The sequence below is a fragment of the Anser cygnoides genome, chromosome 7 (assembly GCF_040182565.1).
Source record: "Anser cygnoides isolate HZ-2024a breed goose chromosome 7, Taihu_goose_T2T_genome, whole genome shotgun sequence".
Taxonomy (NCBI): domain Eukaryota; kingdom Metazoa; phylum Chordata; class Aves; order Anseriformes; family Anatidae; genus Anser; species Anser cygnoides.
Window position 1 is genome coordinate 27,727,484 of NC_089879.1, and position 20,405 is coordinate 27,747,888.

Here is a 20,405-nt window from a genome sequence, read left to right on the forward strand (position 1 = left end):
TATAAATCCAGATCTGTCTGGAGTAGCAATTAGCCTGTCCCACTGAGCCTACTCATACTGAAAGTCAATCACTTTCCCTCTGATGGTGGGTGAGAATTAACGAAAGGACTTTGCTGGCTTACCACGTGGTCGCTGACATCCGTGTGGTTGCAGGCGATCTGCTGGTTTTGGTAATACTCTAGCTGCCTTTCCGCCAGGTCCACGCGCTGCAACAGGTTCTCAATGAAGTGCTGGAGCCTGGCTTTTCCCCGCACTTCTTTTTCTGCCGCTTCTTCGAGGAAGTGGTTGAAAGTAACAACTTCTCTGTAAGACAAAAATATCACAGAGAGGCAACATGTAAATAATGGGGAGAGCCCTGGTCTCACTGTCAGAAAAATACTGATGCTTCTTCTCTTCTTCATGGTGCTATCCCATGGTAGCTAATTACTGTCTTTCCCCTCCATTAAGGGATTTCAATCTTTTTGTGGACACTGACTAAAGATCTGGAGCCCTGAATGCTGAATTTAAGTTTATGGGCAGTGGGTTTGTTTTTTTTGTTGTTTTTTTTGTCACAACTCAGAGCTCTTGGAAATAGTCCATAGATCCCGTTGGTCCACAGACCACAGGGCAGAAACGTTGTTATCATTAAGCACAACCATTCTCCACTCAAGGTACCTGGGCACAGCCATAGCTACTTACCCGAAAACAGATCCACCTTCTCTTTTCCTATTTATAAATGTGCCTATCAGTCCTGAAACATGGAGAGGAGTGGATGAAACCCCAAAATCATCTTCCTGGTTCATCATAATCTTACAATGGTAGTTAAAAATAGCTGCTGTGGTAGTTCCTAACTTAAAAGAGCTACTGTGGCCATTAAGTTCCATTTTGGCTGCAATCCTGCAAGTACTTCAAAGTGCAGCGCTATGAGCTGGAGCTAGTGGGAGCACAGGAGATTAAGGGAGAATCTAGAGATCGTTGAGCAAGGAGTAAGTGTGTGGGAAGACTAAGTTTTAGGTCAGGAGTTTAGAAATGCTTCTTGTCTGGTAGCACAATTTGAAGCAACAAATAGCGCTGCTGACTGTGAAAGGTCCCAGCTATGTATGGAGACAGAGCTCATTCTGAAGGGCTCTGCATACTCGTGGTGGTAAGTGAGCCACTATTTGGGCGCCTCATTTCAGGAGTTCTGGGCAGGGAACATTTGGATACAGCCAGCCATGTATTACAGAAAATGGCAAATCTCAGCATGCAGGATTTCCCCAGTTACTAAATGCCTGGATTAACAGTTCCTGCTCTGCCAGTGAAGCCATGTTAATTTTTGCTCTGTACAAAACTCAGGGTGTGGGAGTTGGAGGAATCAACGCTTGCCAAATGAAACAGGGCATGATTGTTCGGTGGAAATACAGCGCCTGAGAAAAAAGCATTTTAAGCCAAAACTAGGAAACATTTTGTAGCAGTAATAGCCTTTCAAAGCTTTGCTTGTTTATAACAAATCCAAATGTTCTCTGCGTTTCATCAAAGATTGTTTTAACTCAGCATAGTTGTAGATAATTATTTTAAGTGAGCTGGTTTTGTCTTACGAAGTTAGGCCTAAGTGGTCAGCTATGGAAATCTGCCACTTAAACTTCAAGCTGCATCTGCCTGCTCTAAGCCATAGCAGAGTGCATCAGTAGGCTGTTTACATGGCTGATCCTAGTGGCATGAATGAGCTAAAGACCAGCACGTATTACTTGGATGAGCACATTCATGAAGGTTAGTTTCTATGAACTTACCCACGAAGTCTGGCTGAAGAAACTGAGAGGTACCTTGTTTGTTAACCCCCCATTTCAAGGCTTTGCAGTTTCTGTGACTGCTCAGAGTGACTTGGTAATAAAAAGCCACTGAAGGATGCCGAGGAGGAAGCAAATCTAAACTCAGTAAGGTCACACTGAGGGCTTTGTTCTCACATCACTTACAGCACTAACTCCTTTAATTTCATGAAGCTACTCTGGATTTACCAAGCCCATGGCACTGCCACAGGTTACTCTTTTGCAGTGGACAGGAAGCTCAAAGGACAGCAACTTACCAGGTTGGCTCTGAATCCCTCCTTTGGGGAAGGAAGGTGAGCCGCACGCAGCCTTCTAGCAGAAGCGCTGGGGCAAAGCAGGGACTGGCCGGCCTGGGACACCACCAGCACGTCCTTGCCATGGCCATGCAGCCAGCTCGTGTGCTCCGCTGTAGCTGGAGGCCACAAGCATCACATTAAGGGCCTGGCATTTGTTTTTAGAAGGCTGATAGTTTCATGAATGCTAATATTTGTGATGGTGCCAGTAAAGGTAATTAAAAAGCATTCATTAATCTCCTGCTCCATGGCATGAATATATCACCCATGAATTTTCCTTTCCTACAAACATGTAGTTAGTGAGCTGCACATAGTGAGATGGGGGTAAACGGGATTTTTTTCTGGAAGACTTGGATCACTCTCAGGAGAACAGCCACATAGACTCAATAAATTCCCTAGTATTCCCCTTGCTTTCTAGACTACTCAAGGTAACTTGGCATCCTACAAGCCACTGTTTGTAGGAACTGTTACTAGCAGCAGTAGTACCATTTTGTTACCCGTAGGATAGCAAGAAAAAAAAAGGAAAAATGTATCCATCGTTTTTCTTTGTTTGTTCAGATGCCTCGATACAATCTATGAATCTGCCTTTAATAACTTCTATATAAAACTTTTCCTTTGTGCTGAAATTGTACAACCACTCCATAAATTCCTTCTGTGAAGACAGGAGCCAGAATACGGCCACCCACTAGGGCTCAGTCTCACGCCTTGTCCTGGTAAGCAGAATTTTGTTAGTTAAGGTACTTTATTTGTTTCCACTTTATTCAAATCTCTCCGAACACCACCAAGCCCCGAGAAGCAATTGCTAATAAGCCTACTTGCTCCACGACCTCTTCCTCAGAGAGCTAACTCTGTGCCACTGCTGTGCCTTGGTTACCTGAAGGAAGCTCCCAGAAGAATTTTTACCCTCCTCCCCCCAAGAACAATAGGGAAATGGCTCAAAGAACTTGTGCAGCTTCTCTGCAGCCACTGCTTATCCGTTTAATTGCCTTTATTGTCTTGTAGTGTGCACAGACGTTTCCTACCTATAGTGATAACCCTCTCTCTCTCCAGTCCTACTTCTAGTATCAGTTTTTAATAGATGTGATGATTTTGTGCTTATCTTATTTACTTTCAATTTATTTCTCCAGGCCTCTGCCAAATTTTGGGTGAATGTTAGGCAATGATTTCCATCTTTTACTTTGTGCTCTGATACTGTGGGAAGATGGATGTTCCCAGCAGGTCAGCTAATGACTCCTAATGAAGTCGAGGGAAGGTGGGCATGCGAGTATTACAGGGCCCACTTGGTGGAGGTGTAAAACAGAGAGCACAGCAACACAGGCCTGCTGGGCTCAGTATCTTTACAGAACAGCCTCATCAGCAGCACTCACCTGAAAGAGGACTCATTTATTAAAGCCTGGCTCAGATTGGAAGCACTGCCCTTCCTGTTTGGAGGTCTCTGCTACCCTATGCTGATCATTCTACATCTGGAGTGCTGCTGCTATATTAAGGAAAGGTTATGCAGAGCTGTTAGCTCCCCTGGAGCCCCTCTGCTCTCAGAAGCACTTCTTTCCCACTCTCCTCTGCTCCCGTTTGCTCTCTGCTCTGTCAGCCTGCAGCTTCCTGCCTCTTCTCATTCAGCGCCACCCTGGTCCTCGCTGTAGCACCATAAGCGGTAGGTCCTGGCACCGCATCCTCTGCGTGGACTAGATGATGCTCAGTGCAGCTCGGACGTCTGTAAATTTCTGTAATGGGCAGCAGAGTGATTTATCCTGTTTGCTTACAGTGTGCAATACTAATATTAACATACGTTGTATAGCATAATGGTTTGTTGAAAAGGGCTATGACTGGGCAGCAGGGAGAAGGGGCAGCTCTGTCTTGGGTGCTGCAACCTCCATCAGGCAGAAACTTTTAGAAGGAGGGACAACTGCTCCTTCCCAGAGAGCACATTTAACTGGCAGCAGTTTGTGGCATCGGGGGGGAAAAACTGGAGAGAAAGACAAACAGACAAGGGAGATGTCTGAGAGGAGCAGGAGGTGCCCAGACTGCCAGACAGAGAAGAGCTCTTCCCAAACGCAGTGTCAGATGTGGTAAATAAAGTCGTAAATCATAGCAGCCTAGGTGAAATTTATTCTTTTGCCTTCACCACTAGATCACAGGGTGGTCCCTGCAGAACTAGTGAGCTGCAGTTCTTGTTTACCAGGGCAGTTGCTGGCATGTGGACCCTGCGGATGCCCTTAGTGTTCCCCTGGCTTTCAGCAGATAAACATGTGATACGCAGAGTAGATGCAGAGGTTGGGACAGCTCCAGCTCCTTAACAACTGACAAGGGATAATGGTTTCACACATTGCAACCAAACCCTCCTACAGATACATATTGCTGGTCCCAGGACTATTTACAGCAACTTTGACACCTGCAACTGCTCCGTAGGTGGAGATAGGCATGAGGCTCTGGGCAGACTCTGCACCCAAGCATCAAATCCCTTCACAGAATTGCACTTCGCCTAAAATGGATAGAGAAACAAACTATTTTGTTATTTTACCTAAAGACGGGGAAGTTCCTACCAAAGCAAGTTTCCATTTACTTGAGAAACTATTAAAATATGAACATTCATTAAGTATTAAGGCTGCTGACCTGATCTGTCATCCCTTTGCCTTCTCTGCCTGAAGGCTGGTATCTGTTGCTCATTAGGCTGTGGTTTCACATTCCTACGCCACTATCAGCACGTTTGATTTAAGAGGTTCACACCTCCTCCTCTCAGAAAGTTACTGTCCTATCAGTTGCACCCATTTGCTGGGTTGTGGTCTAGATCTGAGCCCTGAGCTTACTGGGGTGGCACTGTGAGGATTAAAATGCTTTACTTCCCATACCCATTTTGTGGGCTAGTCATGCTACACTTGTACCAGTGCGGCTGAAGGGGGAGCAATGGCTTGAGTGGGAAGATGAAAGGACATGGGGAAGAGGGAGCAGGACCCCCAGAAACCAAGGGTGGAAAACCAACATCTAGTTGTGGTCATCAAAAGCAAAACTGGTTTGTTGTACAAGTGATACTCATATTTAAAGGCAAGCTGTTATTTTAAAGAAGCACAAATTGCAGTGATCTTTAAAAGCCAGCTCTTAATCCCACTGTCAAGCTGTTATTTGAACAAATAGTTCCAATAATTGCAAATTTCAGGTGAAGCCAGTGGCAAAAATAACCACTCACCACAACAGCTATTCTGAAATAACCCTTTTATTGCAGGCTATGCCAGAGCAGAGGCATGACCAGACGGTCTTAAAACAAATGTAATAGATTGGTTAAAGAAATTACTGTCAGAGATATGACAACTTACTACATGTATGCTCTTGCCCTATAATTAGGAGACAAAGTGAAATTAAGTCACCACTGAAGACTGTAACTTCAAATACCCTGTTTAGACCTACTGAAGAAAAAAAAAAAATATATCAAACTCTGCCATTTCATTGTTTTTACATGGCTTCCAGAAACAAGCCTCTAGGTGTCCTCTAGAAGGAGTTCATAACTGGTTTTATTTTCAATGGTTTTCTTGCTATCTTATTCAACACAATCTTATTCCCTTTGGGAAAGCTCCTGTGTTAGCTTTAACATCACAGTGCTCACACTGAGTTGCATTCTCCTTCATCAGACATTGAATAATCCCTTTCAGGGCACATTTTCTAATTAAATCATTTGTTTGCTCAGCAGCTCTGCTGAAGGCTTGACGCTGTGGCCATCGTTCACCAAAACTGTTCGGGGTCCAACTAAGGCAGATTGGTAAACTGGTACTTGTCTTTAGTAGCTGTGCTTGCTTCTCTAGGACATCCTCTGCCCCCCAGATAATAATAATAAAAAAAAAAAAAGCTTTGGCCATTCAACTTTCTAAGTTTGATGAAACTAAGTGACACAACAGCACCTGCTCTAGGACTTTTCTGTGCCTAGAGTACTACTGCTTTAACTATGTATTACTATAGGTAGTGTGGTACCTCCACCTGTCCTACCCTTCACAACTCATCTCCATATCAGTTGCTAACTTTTTCTCTAGAAAAGCCTCTAGAGAAGAGTTTTTGTGACCTTATCTAAGAGTTGGACTAGAATTTCTTTCCTCTTTACAAAATTTCTTTTTTAAACCCACAGACTGATCTCAAGTAGCCCTATCTCAGTCTCTGAGATCTGTAAGTGCATATTGGTAATAACCCTTTTCTGGTTTTCACATGCACCCTATTCCTGATGTCTGATAGCAGGCACAACCATTCAGAACCCAAAGGAAGACTGGTTTCCTTTACTTCCTTCGAGAAAGGGTGACAAAGATGTTTCTGGGAGGAAAGTGTTTTCTTTTTCCTCTTCCAGAGAGGACAGAGGAACAAGTTTTCAGCTATACCGGATCAATATCAATACTACTTCTGGAAAAGTTATCCATATTCACAAGGTTGCTCATAGCAAAAAAAAAAAAAAAAAATACAGTTCAAAGAAACTGGTGAAAGCATTCGTTTCTGAAGGTCAGCGAGTATCGAAGCAGTCCCTAAGGGCTGCCTTTGACTTTTCACAATCTGCAGTGAGAACTCCTGCTTCTGCAATTTCCATTAAGCAGTCTTGTTTGGCTTTCTAATCATCTGGACTTCTTCCAGAAATCAAAGCCAAAGCTGAGATCCTCCTTTTTGAAGGAGAAGGTCATTTCAGCACACCAAGTAAGTTTCTGAACACACAGAGGGATGAATATATAGACAGGTCTCAAAATTTACCAGTGGTCCAAGAGAAAACCAAACAAGTGACACTGTCATTACCAGAGCCATGAAGATCCTTTCTTTTCCCCCCTCTACTGCTACATACCATGAAGAGCTTCCCTGCTATTGGCACAAAACTAAGTGTCACGGACATTTTTAGAGACTCAGAGTCAAAAAGCTGCCCATAGAAATATCAGTCCCGCTTTTACAAAGCATTATTTATATCTACCTTCCTTCTCAATTTCCTAATTATACAACGATGCTTGAATTAGGATGCCGTACCATACAGTTTTCTGTGGCCGTATCCCTTGCTATCCCCCAAGATGGGAAATGCAGAAGCCGTTAGAACAAGAAAAAATCAGTTTTTCTGTGAACTCTACCTGTTCTCACACCCTGCCTGATCTCCCAGCCTCCTCAGAGTGCCTTGACAGTGCTCTGTACTGAAATGGCAACGCAAGGAGCCGAGAGGTCAGGGCACCCTCCCTTCTATACCCTTGTCTCACCCCAGCTCCAGATGCAGGGCAGGGAGAGGGCGAATGAGCCCCAGCTGGCACTACAATGAGGTGTTACTGGTGTTGCATGACTCCTCTCCCACATGCATTCTCAGAGATTTTGTGTGGGACACAATTCGTGCCTCATTTTAGATATCCCAAGTTCAGCATCTTGCCTACAACATCTGCTTACCTGAGGTCACTCCCTAGGCTGCAGAGGGAAGAAGGACCTCCACAGAGCAATTCCTCCCACTCTCAGATACTCTTCTAGAAGAAGTAGGATGAATCACGCTGTGACAGAGCCCATAGGGGGAGTTTGGCTAGATGGGAATATCAAAACTACTTCAAACTGTAAGTTACGTGTCTTCACAGCCTCCTTCCAGCATCTCTCTCTCAGTTCCACTATTACCTTTAGCTTCATCTTGAATCCTTGAATCTTCTTGTCCATGAAGTTGACCTAATATTTCAGAAATCAGAAGTGCTGAATATCTATCCCCTCTCCTGGATATCAATTGCACTGTCTCACTGTAGATGACTCCTACTGATGGAGGAGCTATCAGCATCTTTTCTTTTTAGTCCTTAGACTGCAGGAAGGAACGATGAAAGCCCTCCAAACTTCCTACACTGAACTCCTACACCACCTTCCTTATTTCTTCTAAGATCAGCGTCATGGCAACTAGCATCTCCCTTTGTAAGCTTGTGAATTAGTTTGGAGGCACTCCATTACCAAGGCTGTTCATTTGCATTCCTCTAAAATAAGTTGTGCTGCTCCAAAAAGCCTGAAAGGTTTCAGCAAGTGCTGAATAAACTAAGTAGTTCGTGTATAAATAATATATTAGCTACCACTACATTTTTAATGGATGCATCACGAGCATATTTTTAAGATGGGCTGGGTTAGTCAGAATGACACTGGCGACTGGTTCCTATGCCCTCTAAGTGACTCCAGGTTCGTAGTGCTGTGTCTACCTCAAGCACCTACTTAGTGTGGCCTTTTAGCACCGTCTCCAGCAGGGCTTTGCTGCAGCACAGGAGAAGGCCATCTCCCTGCACAGGCACCCCCTCACGCAGCAGGGTGATTTCAGGGAAGTGGCACTGCTCAGTTTTGTTACATATTTCCTCCAGCACTTATCCAACCTTCTTTAAAAGGTAAGAGATTAGAGGTGTCAGTGTAAATCAGATTACGTGCTGATGATAGCTTACACTTGCTTCTACCCCACGAAAGCAGGGTCGCAACACAGGCATAAGAAAATGTAGAAGTTAGTGACCAGAGAGCTGCTGCTCCCCAAAGCCACTGCTCAGAGGAGCTGTGCCTTACCTGCTGGGGACACAGCCACGGGGGCTACGTCTCTAGAAATGGAGTCACCACCCGGGGGTGGACGCCAGGCCCATTTACAATCAGCAAGTGGCCAAACCGTCCCCTTTCTGCTCCCCCCGAGGCTTTCACTGCCCCAGGAGCATGACAGGCCCGTGCCAAGCCACCAGCTCTCGCTCTCCACTTACTCCTCTTTCCTGTGCAGCTCCTCCTCGGACTCGGTGAGGCGCTGCTTCAAGGCCGCGATCATCTCCACCGCCACGTCCACCTGCCTGCTGAGCGCCCGCTCCCGCCGCTGCACCTCCTGCTTCTTCTGGGAGAGCTGCACGAACGCCGCCCGCACCTCCAGCAGCTCCGCCGTTTTCTGGGCCAGCTCTTTGGTAAGCTTGTCGATTCGCTTCTCTATCGTCTTGTCCACGGCTTCCACCATCCTGTTGAACTTTTCCCTGACGTGCGCCTCGAAGGAGGCTTTGGGGTCGGCGGCGGGGAGGCCGGCTTTGGACGCCTGCTCTCCGGGCGAGCCGGCGGGCACATAGCCGGCGAGGCAGGGGACGGGCCTGTCCACCTCCGGCTCCAGCCGCCCCTCGCTCGAGGCGTCGCAGAAGGCGGCGAAGGGCGCCTTGCGGCTCAGGGGGCTGCCCTGGGCGCAGGGCTCCGGCGGCGAGCCCGGCCCCGCGTCCCCCAGCGGGAAGAGCAGGCTGCCCCTGCCCGGGGCTCGCCGCTCCTCGTAGCCGTGGCCGTGCTGCAGGTGCGCCCGCAGGGAGGACAGGCTCCGGAACCGGCTGCGCTCCCCGCAGCGCGGGCAGCGGAACGGCAGGCACGGGCTGCCACCGGACAGCGGCTCCGGCCACGGGAACCCGCCCTCCTCCGGGCCGTCCTGGTGCATCCCTGGCCAGCCCCGGCGGGGCGAACTTGGGAAACTTCCGGGGGCGCCGCGGGGCCCCGGCTCCGCTCGCCTGGGCCGCCCGGGCCTGCGGGGCCGGGCCCCGGCCGCGAGGTGGCCGCCCGCGGCCGCGCTCCCCCGGCCGGAGCCGGAGCCGGAGCCGGGAGCGGAGCCGCTGCGGGAGCCGTTTGCAGCAGAGCCGTAAATCAGGCCGAGCGCCGCGCCGCGGGGCGGGGAGGGGCGGGGCGGGACGGGACGGCGGACGGATAGACAGACGGACGGACCGCCGGGCAGACCCACAGACCCCCACGGAGCCGGGACGCCCCCTCCCGCGGACCGGCCTCCCGCCCGCTTTGGGCAGCCGGCGCCCTGCCCGGGGCGCTGCCGGCGCTCTGAAGCCAAATTGAGCAGCCAGGAAGAGTTTCGCGTCTAACGCTGCCCCGGGGCGCTCTCCCGACTCAGGGCAGCGCATTACCGGCGGGTTTTCCGTGCCCAGAGCGAAGAGCTGCTGTGGGTGGCAGCCCGAGCACGCTGCCCCGCAGCAGGGGGATGTGCGTGCTGCTCGGCTTACTTTTCTGTACCACCGATGTGTGCCTGTTCTTAGAAATGTCCATAAACATGAGCGAGGCTGACTGTAGAGTGACAGCCTTTCTGAGGGAATAGTGAAATACCGCTCTGCTAAAATCTAGTGCTTCAGGCCATAGTGGTAACATGCTGCAGACTTTTTTTATTACAGTGGGAGAAAGCATGGCAGCAAACTTTAATTCTGTGCTGATGTATCTGTTCCTTGAGTGCAGCGTGCAGGAGGAGTCCTAAACACTGAGAAAATCCACTGAATTGATAGATGGCTTTGATGTGATGAAGATATTCCCACTAAATGATTCACCAGATGGCACCTCAAAGGAAGTTACTCGAATTGCATTTCAGAGCTTCAGTTAATCTCTAAAGTGTGTGGGCTACCATCCAGGCTGCAACTTTTTGCACAAGTTATTTGTCCTGTATAACCTTGTCTGAATGTGGCCATTTCCCCTTCTTTTCTCATTGTGCCTTGTAGGTTGCTACCTGAGGCACCATGCACATCCAGAAGAGCTGATTTTTCCCTGCCAGCTGACAATAATGTGATCCCTCATAGAATCACAGAATGGTTTGGGTTGGAAGGGACCTTAAAAATTGTCCAGCTCCAACCCCTTGCCATGGCAGGGCCCCCTCCCACCAGCCCAGGCTGCCCAAAGCCCCATCCAGCCTGGCCTTGAACACCCCCAGGGATGGGGCATCCACAGCTTCTCTGGGCAACCTGTGCCGGTGCCTCACCATCCTTGAAGTGAAGAATTTTCTCCTAATATCTATTCTGAATCTCCCCTCTTTTAGCTTAAAATTGTTCCCCCTTGTCCTATCACTATATCATGGTCCTGGGGATAGAAAATGTTGATGGCTTTGAGGGAGCCAGGTGATGTTCCCATCTGGATGTGTGGTGCAGTCATTTTCTGAGTACTCGTCGAGGAACAATCTCCCTGTGATGCATCAGCAAGTGTGCATTTTGCACTGGGGGACATGCATCATCCATTACATGTCTGAGCTTCATTCCCTGTGATTTAAATCTGGAGTGGGTAGAACCCAACACTATCACTCACACAAGCCCAGATTTACACAGCCATAATGTATGACTCATCTCTGAAACTTTGCCAAGTGCTGGGGGAGCGTTATCCAGTTTATTTGTATGCATCTCTTTCTTTCAAGATCCCTTTAAACACTTTTCAATAAGTCTTCCATAGGGATAAAAGTTATTTAAATAAAGCTAGCATGTAACAACCTGCCTTTTGCTGCATGGAAGGTGGGAGTATTGAGAATATATGGCTTTTTTAGGTAGTGATCTGTACCAGCCATGCCTGGTCCCATAGTTGCTGATTTTGGCTGGAAAATTATAAGTTGACCTCTTCCTATTTTGAGGGTGCTCACAAGGTTAAAAATCATATTTGGAAGGTGAAGTAAATTTTGTTTGGCTGGTAATTCCACTTCAGTGAAGGTGGCTGAAAAAAAACAGTTTGCTTTTCAAGAGTTAATCTGGTTGTTTATCTTCCGATTTTTTCCCCATCCTAGATGAGGAGAATAGGTGAGTCAGTTTTGTTTTTATTTGCAGCCACTTTCCCCTTCAGGCTCACAATGCTGAAACGTTTGCGGGGGCTTTCTCTTGTGGCGTAGAGCTGGATTCACTACTATCAGTCTGGCTACAATCATCAGCCTCTGCTTTCCCTTGTTTGTTTACAGCTTTGCTTTGAAAAGGGTTGTCAGGAATTTTTGTCTCTCCCCGGCATGCCCACACTCCCCTCTCTGGTCTTTATGGCGTGATCCAGCTGGTTTGCAGGAGACATGAATCTGGGCAGCGTTTCCTTGTGGACGTTTTACTGAACTATACATAGGTATGCAAAGATGCACGCACACAAGCACACATCCGTTACCACTGCATACAGATGGGATTTTGAGTTTGGCTCTGGCAAGTACCACAGTCCCCTTGTTCTGCTGTAAAAGCTGTGCTTGAAATAGGTATGCCTTTTCAGTTCAGCTAATGTGTATGCTGGAAAGTGCAGTGTTTTTCGTGGTGTTTGAGCATGAACTATAAATGCACATGTTACTTTGAGATGCTGAAATTTATCTGCATTTAATATTTATCTCCTCTCTGTTTGTTGAAAGGAAACAAAAAGTTAGTCTAAGGAAAGACCTTCGACACTTGTATGAATTATTTTAGTGGCCTTTACCATAGTGGTGCCTTGGACTGGGATTCGTATTAGCTTTGTGTGCAGATAAATTCAGGATGTATCAAACATACAACAAGGTTTATGTTACTGCCACAGACACTCATACCACCTAGTAGGAAAAAGACTTTCTGCGGTGCATTTCTAACATAAGAACTGGGGGGCACAGCCCTTGCAGCAAAAGTGAACCGAAAGGAAGAGAACGGGAATGTACACGTGGTTTTGTGTGGCTGCTCAGTGCTGGCCAGTTCGTTGCCTTCCCCTTGTTAGGGAAGCCTTAGATCTGATCATTGAAAGTCAGTTTACTTTCTTTTGATTTTTTTTTTTAAAGTAAAGTCTGTGTTTCCAAATGAGTTTTGCTGTCACGGCAACAAGAGGCCACATGCTGTGAGGGTGCTCTCGGTCTGGTAGCAGTTGTCAGGCCACGCTTGGCACCAGCTTCCAGCCTTTCTGCAGAACTCCTTAGCGATCCCGTAGGCCACCCCTGGCTGGAGCTGAGAGTTGTTTCACTTTGCTCTTCTCTACCCATACTGATTCATGCTTTTTTGGTTAAAAAATGAAACAAAGCGTTCTCTTGTGTGTTGATTTGCACTGCTTTGTCCATACCCAGAGTTGTCAGGTCATGGTGGTTTGGGTTGCCTTCCAACAGGGTTACTGTGTACTATGCTCATTGTAACACAGAAGATTTGTATGGGCTCAAAAGCTACAGCTGGCAAACTATAGATGCAGCACAAACTTGTGAGCCTGTTCCTGGCTGTGTTCTTGAGGTACCGCTTGTTTTTTTGCAAAATACTTCCCCTGCTGGGGCCTTCTTTCCCATGTGAAGACGGGGACATCCTGCATGAGCAGTCCCAAACATGCTCCAATGGGCAGCACATGCTCTTTGATGGCAGCCCCATGCTTGAACCTGTCCCCGTGCTGGAGGCTGCTCCTGCTGCAGGCAGAAGTCCCGGGGCACTTGAACCCTGGGGAGGAGGCCCTCGAGGACAGGAACAGCCACAGTTTGCATCTCTTTTTCTTAGGGGGGTGGAAGTCTGAGCTGTAAGTTGCAATGTGTACCAGAACGAGCTGAACCTTTTAGCGAAGCTGCCTCTCCCCTGCTCCCCAAGCTGGTGCTCTTTTGAGATCCTCAGCAGTGCAGCAGCACCTCGAGCTGCACCAGGAGACCTCAAGGTCTGGTCCGCGGGCACAAGTAGCAGCAGCTGCACAGGGTCAGAACATCCCTGGTGGCAGTGAGGGACAAACCTCACATGGCTCTCCAGCTGGGACAGGATGTTTTATACGGCCACAACACACTGGGCTTGCTTAAGCCAGCTCTGAGCAGCAAGAGAATTATAGTCCAGGTACTAATTGTGGGATTAGCTAGCAGATTTATGCATTGAAAGTTGATGGAAGAGAGCCAAGAGGTAGAGAGTAATTGCTGTTCCTAGAGCTCTTTCGAAATGAGAGGCAATCTGTTGCAGGAAGGGGGTCATTCCTTTTTGGTTGAAGCTGCCCCACTCAAAAAAAGAGAGTGAAAGACAGCAAAAAACATGCCAGGATATCTTTAAAGAAAGATTTCTCCCTACAGCAAAGCCTTTCCCTCATTGGGACTTATTAAAATATAGACATTTTCTCCAAAGAAGAGTACAAAGCACAGCATCAAAGTGGAATTTCAAGCTATTTCATTCTGATGGTGTTCTTTCTGCAATGGACACCAGAAGGTAAGGAGCACTGCTTTTAAAAGTTCATACCAAATGCCTTCCACGTTTGAGGAATTACACGTGAAATAAATCACATTGATTTCCCAGCTGAAAAAAGTGTCCAAAAAGGCCATAAGAAGGACAGAGAATTGCCATTAATCCCTAATTAGCTCACTCTGGTGCCTAATCCTATGCGCTGGGATTTTAGAAGTTTTTAATTTACATAAGCAGAGACATAAAAAGAACAGCGTTGAAAGGCTGTGGTGGCAAATTCAGTCCTCTGCCATATCCAAGCGCGTGGGAGAGCAGTCCTGAGCCCTGCAGGAAGCAGTGGGTCTGTGCTTTTCTTTCCCCTGTTCTGCCACATCCCCGGCATCTGCACTGCAGGCAGAGGGGGCTCTTTGCCTTCTGCAGCCATGTCTGCTGTCCAGGAGGTGAGAGCCAGCTGCTTTTAAAGCAGTGGTATTCCCTTCTCCTTTATCGGCATAGAGAGGAAGTGCAAGTGCCTGTGTTTAGGGGTGGTTCCTTTCTCATACTTGTTTAAGGATCCCCTTGTGCTGTGGAAGGTGATGCTGGGGTGTTTTTATCTGCTTACAAATGCCAACTAGAGAATTGTCCTGGTGGGTGGCAATGTTATGCTCGTGCATCTGTATCAGATACATACCCTGGCTATAGAGAACATGCTGAGGAAGAGAAAATTACATTTCTCCAGGAGGGAGAAAGTGTGGTAGAACTATGTTTTACCTCTTTTATGGACAAAAGATCCATTAAAGGTCACGTGATGGCAGCTCACATCAGAATTGTCAGGGATCTGTCTTTAAAGTATAGCCTAAATCAACAGATCATGAAAACAGAGCAGAACAAGCTGACGACTGACACTGATTCAAACACGCAAAGCCTCCACCTGGCCCTGCAGAGATAGACATCAAATATCACATAGGAATGCAGAAGATAATTCAGACCTGTGTCTTTAGTATCATTGGAAAGTATATTGATTTTATCGGATGCTTATGGACAGCTTTTTTCCTCTTTTCTCCTCCTTTTGGATATTATACAAGCAATTCATTTTCTAGTTTGCATTCCATGTAAAGGTCTGGGGGGACCTACCATTGGCCTGCTGGCAGGAGGACGGGTAGGCTGGAGGTTCCTGCACCTGGGCAGGACACTGAGTGGGGGGACTTCATGGGGCTTTCAAAGCAACTGGAGAGGGGCTTGTTTAAGCCAACGGGCTTCCTATATGATGGAGAGAAGGAGGACGTGATCTACAATAAAGGGGTGGACTTAAAAGGAAAAAGGAAAGTACAGAATGCTTACTAGTTCCTAAGCATGAGTGAGATGAAAAGGGAGTGCTTCTCTCTGGTGTGTTAGCTTTGCTGGCAATGTTCAGTATTCGTGTTGTAGTCAAGCAACAGCCCAAAGTGGGCGAGAAGAGCAACATGGCTGCACGGCTGGTTTGAAGTGCTTTGCCACTTCCACAGTAGACTGCGTATGTTATTGACAGAAATTTATTAGACACACAGGGTGAAATTCACCAGGGCACATGGGGCCAGTATGAAGGCATGTGTCATTTGTCTCTCATCGCAGCCCTGCTCTCATCCAGCCAGAATGTATTGTGGGAGCATTAGGGCTCTCGCTTGCTGCAGAAATGCGCCTTTTCTTACTTCTGATATATGTAAAAATAAAGTCTTGTGTAATGCAAAATTAGTTCATTGTCTTTCAAAGGACATTTTTTTGTTATAATGAATACTACCTTTTGTGGATCCTAAAGCCGCAGTGCTCAGAGCAACATGAAGCATTACCTTTAATACTTACCACTTTGAAGGCATGGACTGTGGGCAAGTGAGTAGGTTCAGCTAATGGTTTTATGCACAAAGCAGATTCTTTTCAAAAGAAGGCTCTGAAGGCGATGACATTCTCATTTATAAAGGCTAAAAAGTGCAATGAACTTCTGAGGTCTAAAAATAGGGCAGGTAGCAAACAGGCAACACTGTGTTCTAGCCAATTATACAAGATAAGTATCCTTGGAAAAATTGTATAAATAAAAGGTGCAGCCCTGGGAACTGCCATGGCCGCACCGGCAATGAAAACATGAGAACACGTAATTTGAAGGATACGTGACAGCTGATATATAACAAGATTACTGAAAACAGATGTTTTCACATAAACTTCTCCTTCAGGCAGTAGGTTCTGAAGGCTGTATGACTAGATGATTCTGGCTCAGTGTGAGACTGGAAACTGAACGTGTCTTGACCAAAGGAAAAAATAGTAGTATTGCGGTGGGGTGCATTTTGTCTTTTCCTCAAATTTCTTGCACCCAGATGGGGGTTAGCTACATAATTTGTAGCCACAGACCCTCCCACACAGAGCAGGAATGAAACCCAAATTGATCCCATCCAAATGGGGCTTGTTCTCATCTCCTGAGTAATGGGCTAATCCATATGTTAAACTCACGTGAGCCTTTCCAGAAGGTGAAGTATTCCCCCGTGCTTCTCTTCAAGGCTTACCTGAACGCTGACGTTCTACCCAAGATCTGAGCTAGGGCACATTTTCAGCTTCCCATTCTCTGTTGAAATATTTTATCCTAAACAGGCTATTTAGTTAGATCAGTAATTTTAGTTTAGAAATGCCCAGAGGTGAAGCTGTTAGTAACAATGGAAAGATTCTTCCCTTCTAATACAGGCACAAAAGTCTGAATGCTCAGAGATGTAGCCTGGAGAAGGCTGCTTGCTTTCCAGCCAACGATGGAAATGAGTGCCAGTAAAATTCAGCTGGCTGCACATAAACCAATATGGTGCCAATTATACGTGGGAGTTATTACCTTTAAAATGGTAAAAGATGTTTTTGTTCTCCACCAACTTAGTGATGCTAGTTAGTGAGATATTTTAGAAGTAATGTCGAAAAATTTGTGCGACTGCGGTGCTGGTGAGAAAAACCTGTTCATCAGATTGGCGATGTGTGTGCTGGCTGCACGAGGGCTGCCACCAAAGTTCTGGGTGCTTCAATGACTGTCAGTGCCAATCGCCTATTTAAATGAACTCAGCAAGAGCATTTACTTGTCTGCGTGGCCAGCAGATGTAACACACGTGTGTGTGAAGGAATGTATCCCTTGCTACAGGTGTGGAGTGAGGCATGCTGTTCCTGCGTGTCTGGGGAGAGACTTGGAGAGGCACAGAGGGCAGCCTAGGAGCTGAAGCCCCCTTATGCCTTTTGAAACTCTCCTGGGCTGGCGTTTTACAGGTGGAAATTGGTACAGGTCTGGAAGAGGCTGTATGGCAGAGTAGCGGTAAATTAAAAAAAATTGAGAAGGTAGTGCGACTGTCCCGAGGTATTAACAATAAAATCAAATGAAAGTGGTCTTTGTGTTAGATAATGGCTTGCTTTTGCTTGTGTTTTCCCCCACAAAGTCTAATGCATATAGATGTAAGTAGGACGAGTCAGAGTTGCAGAGATTGCTGATGGATGGGGTCAGGGAAGACATTCCCAAATAGGGAAGGACTAAGAGAAAGCATAAATTCATTTGTTGGTTAAAGCTGCTTATTGCGGATGTTATTGCACAAATGGTGTTTGCACAAACATACCTGTGAGTTACCTTAAAAAGGTGATCCTCGGTGTCCCAGATCACACCTGGATAACTTCCAGCCTGGTTTTGCATTAGCTGCTTAAAGAACCTGTTATGAAAAAATTATTTGCTGTTTGTTGATTCCACTTTAAACAACATGATTCCACTTCAATGATACTGTACAAACACACAGATAGCATCAAGTGCTAGAAACAGCTTCCTAGAACTCAAATTGGTTTTTGAAATAAGGCAGTAAATATATGCATGTGTATAACTCATACATGCATCCAGGCATAGCTAGTTATTTTTATTCTTCCAGATTAAATTGTCTGTAAAAACACGAGGTGCTATTTATTGTTACCATTATTTGTAATTTAAAATGCTAACAGTGACATGAAGTGTTGTCTCAGCTCATTTAACAGACCATGAAATGGTTAGAAGGATGATAGAAATCTCCGACAAACCAACCTCAGGTGAAATGTAGTTACTTATATTTGCTACTCAACCCCTGTTTTTTCATAGTGGTGAATAAAAATGGGTTGTCCTATTAAACACATAATGCTATTAGTAGCCAGAAATGTTTCCCTCTCACATTGAACAGAGCATAGGCATAGCCCAATTTCATTCCATTCCTTTCTTTTGACTTCAAAGGTAACTGAAGTAACAGAAAAAATAGCTGGACACATCCTACAGTGAAATCGTAGCGGGCTTTAGGAACGTGTCTTGCCCTTCACTTTGGCTGTGAGGAATTCACAGGACCTGGTTTGCTTTGCAGGAACTTTCTGCCCTTAGATCTTTGTACCTCAGGAAAAAGATATTTTGGTCCCTCTTATGTGCAAATGGACAATTTTGATCAAACAGTTGAGTGATTCAACAAAAAAAAATCATCACCTCTCTAAAAGGCTCCGTTTCTGATCCGGGTTTGTTTCCCAGAACAGCCTTATGTCCTTGTACCAGGTCCCAGCATCTGCAGTGCCGTGACAAACCCTTCCTCTTTCATTTTGTCTCTTTTGGGGTTTCGTGGAGGCAAGCTATTTCACACTTCTGTGGCACTCTGAGGGGAGAGGGAAACGCTCTCCAGACTGCACCAAGGAAGCAAACCACAACGAAACAAAGCCAGCACACAGCCCCCTGCCCTCCACCTGGCCTCCTGCCTCCTCAGTGCATCACCAGGAGAGCACTGCCTGGCTCAGACTGTGGGTGGCAGGACAAAGCAACAGCAGAGCTGGGAGCTGGGGCAAGTTTTGGTGGAGACACGGGGACCGGGAACACTTGCAGTGGGAAACTGGCAGTTCTAAAAAGTTAAATCCTTTTTTTTTTTTAATCTCGATGGATGTATTTCTTTAATATAAGCACTTGAGCAGATGATTGCTCAATGGTTTCTTGTGATCTGTTTTGGCGAGAAATAGGACACAGCTGATGTTAAAACATAAGTGATGTTTTCCTTGAGAACCAGAGGCTTAAAACTTCTGATAGAAATTTCCACCTACAAATGGTTGTTATGTGCCTTTTAAAAAGTATGCTGATAGTAATGATACATTATTTGGTTTTAACTGAGTTTTCTTGCTCTGAAATTTCCCTTAATCCTTCCTGTTCGGGCTCTTTCTTGGTCTGTCTTGCATGACAAATACAGCTAGTACCCAACTCAAGACTTAGAAAAATGCAGAAGAAATCATAGCTTTATGGCAAGGCAGGAAGAATTACAAAACTACAGACGGTTATAGCCCTAAGTATAACTGAGAAACTATTGACACAAACCGATGGCATACTGATGAGCAACTTTTCTCAGGGCAAAGTAAGAGTTTGCAGGAAACTACAGATTCCTACCCATGCCCCTTTGAATATCCTCCCTGAGATAGGATCAGAACAATCCGTGTGTGTGAAGTGCAAAGAAATAGCGTTTGATTCACTGTGGTCTTACTTTGCCTACCAGACATGACCTACTGTGCCTCAGTTATTTGGGATGACAGCTGTCAGCTCGAAATGTGCCTGCCAAGGGACAGTCACTATTTACTACCTTAGCAATACTATGCAGAGGGATCGTGAGCGCCTCTGGCTGCCCAGAGGGTAGCTAATGTTGCTCAGCCTTGAGACCATATAGCTCTGCCACTTTTCACTCCTTAGATGCCTGTATACCAGTACTTGGAAAGAAAACAGCCCAAACTGCAAACTCATTTCAGGCTGAGACCGTTTGCCAAGAGTTGTGGTCTGCAGAGATACTCTAAATTGTATGAAAAAAAATAAAAAATTAAGACCATCTGCAAATACCCTGTATCCACCTTCAGACAGCAACCCTTTTGTTGAGCTAGCTGGAGAATCTCTCCCTTTTATTGGGAGATTATTATCAGAAGCAGCTTATGTCTGCTCTCCCACACATAGATGGTTGGCCTCTGGATAACAAAGGGAAAGGGATTTCTGTCACATTTTTCTCATATAGGAGTTTATCTTTAGATTTGCAGTATTCTCAGAGCACTTATTCCCTGTTTCAAATTCAATATGGCAAATCATTTAAATGGTCCAGTGACTTTCCACTTGCCCATACAAGATCAATTAGGAAAAATCGTAACAGACCTGAAGCGAAAAGCAGAACATAAAACGCTGGGTGAGATTCTCCTGTAGCACAAAATAGCGACTTCACCAGCAGGCTGCCCAGCCGATGTTCAGATGCAGCTGTCTCAGACTGGGTATTTTATGCACCAAATGTCACCTGCAGTAAATGTATCAGAAATCAAAGCAGGGTTTTGTACCCAACAAAGAAATCCTAGTATAAAGATATGATATGGAAGTGACAGTGCATAAAACCTCTTAGAAATCCTTTTAATACTGAACATCCTTTCAATATTCAACAGCAGAAAGGACCTCTCTGGGTTTACATAGGACTATCATTTTTGTGTGACCGTAATTTCTGTGTATGCATGTGTGTGTAAATGTCCCCCTATTTGCAGTGCATCCAAGT

At 46.1% G+C, this 20,405-nt stretch overlaps 1 protein-coding gene across 31 annotated transcripts in view; it reads left to right on the top strand.

Annotated features, from left to right (window-relative positions):
- The window catches only part of RTKN2 (rhotekin 2), a 200,009-nt gene that overhangs the window by 139,083 nt on the left and 40,521 nt on the right, over positions 1-20,405 (top strand). For 29 of the 31 annotated variants that reach the window (XM_067001134.1, XM_067001126.1, XM_067001118.1 and 26 more), the window contains one exon: positions 8,781-8,955. In XM_067001134.1, the coding sequence (XP_066857235.1) occupies positions 8,781-8,955 (175 nt within the window). Of the gene's footprint in view, positions 1-5,559; positions 8,956-20,405 lie in introns of those variants that run through there. The other 2 variants (XM_048069624.2, XM_048069597.2) reach the window with 2 other exon arrangements.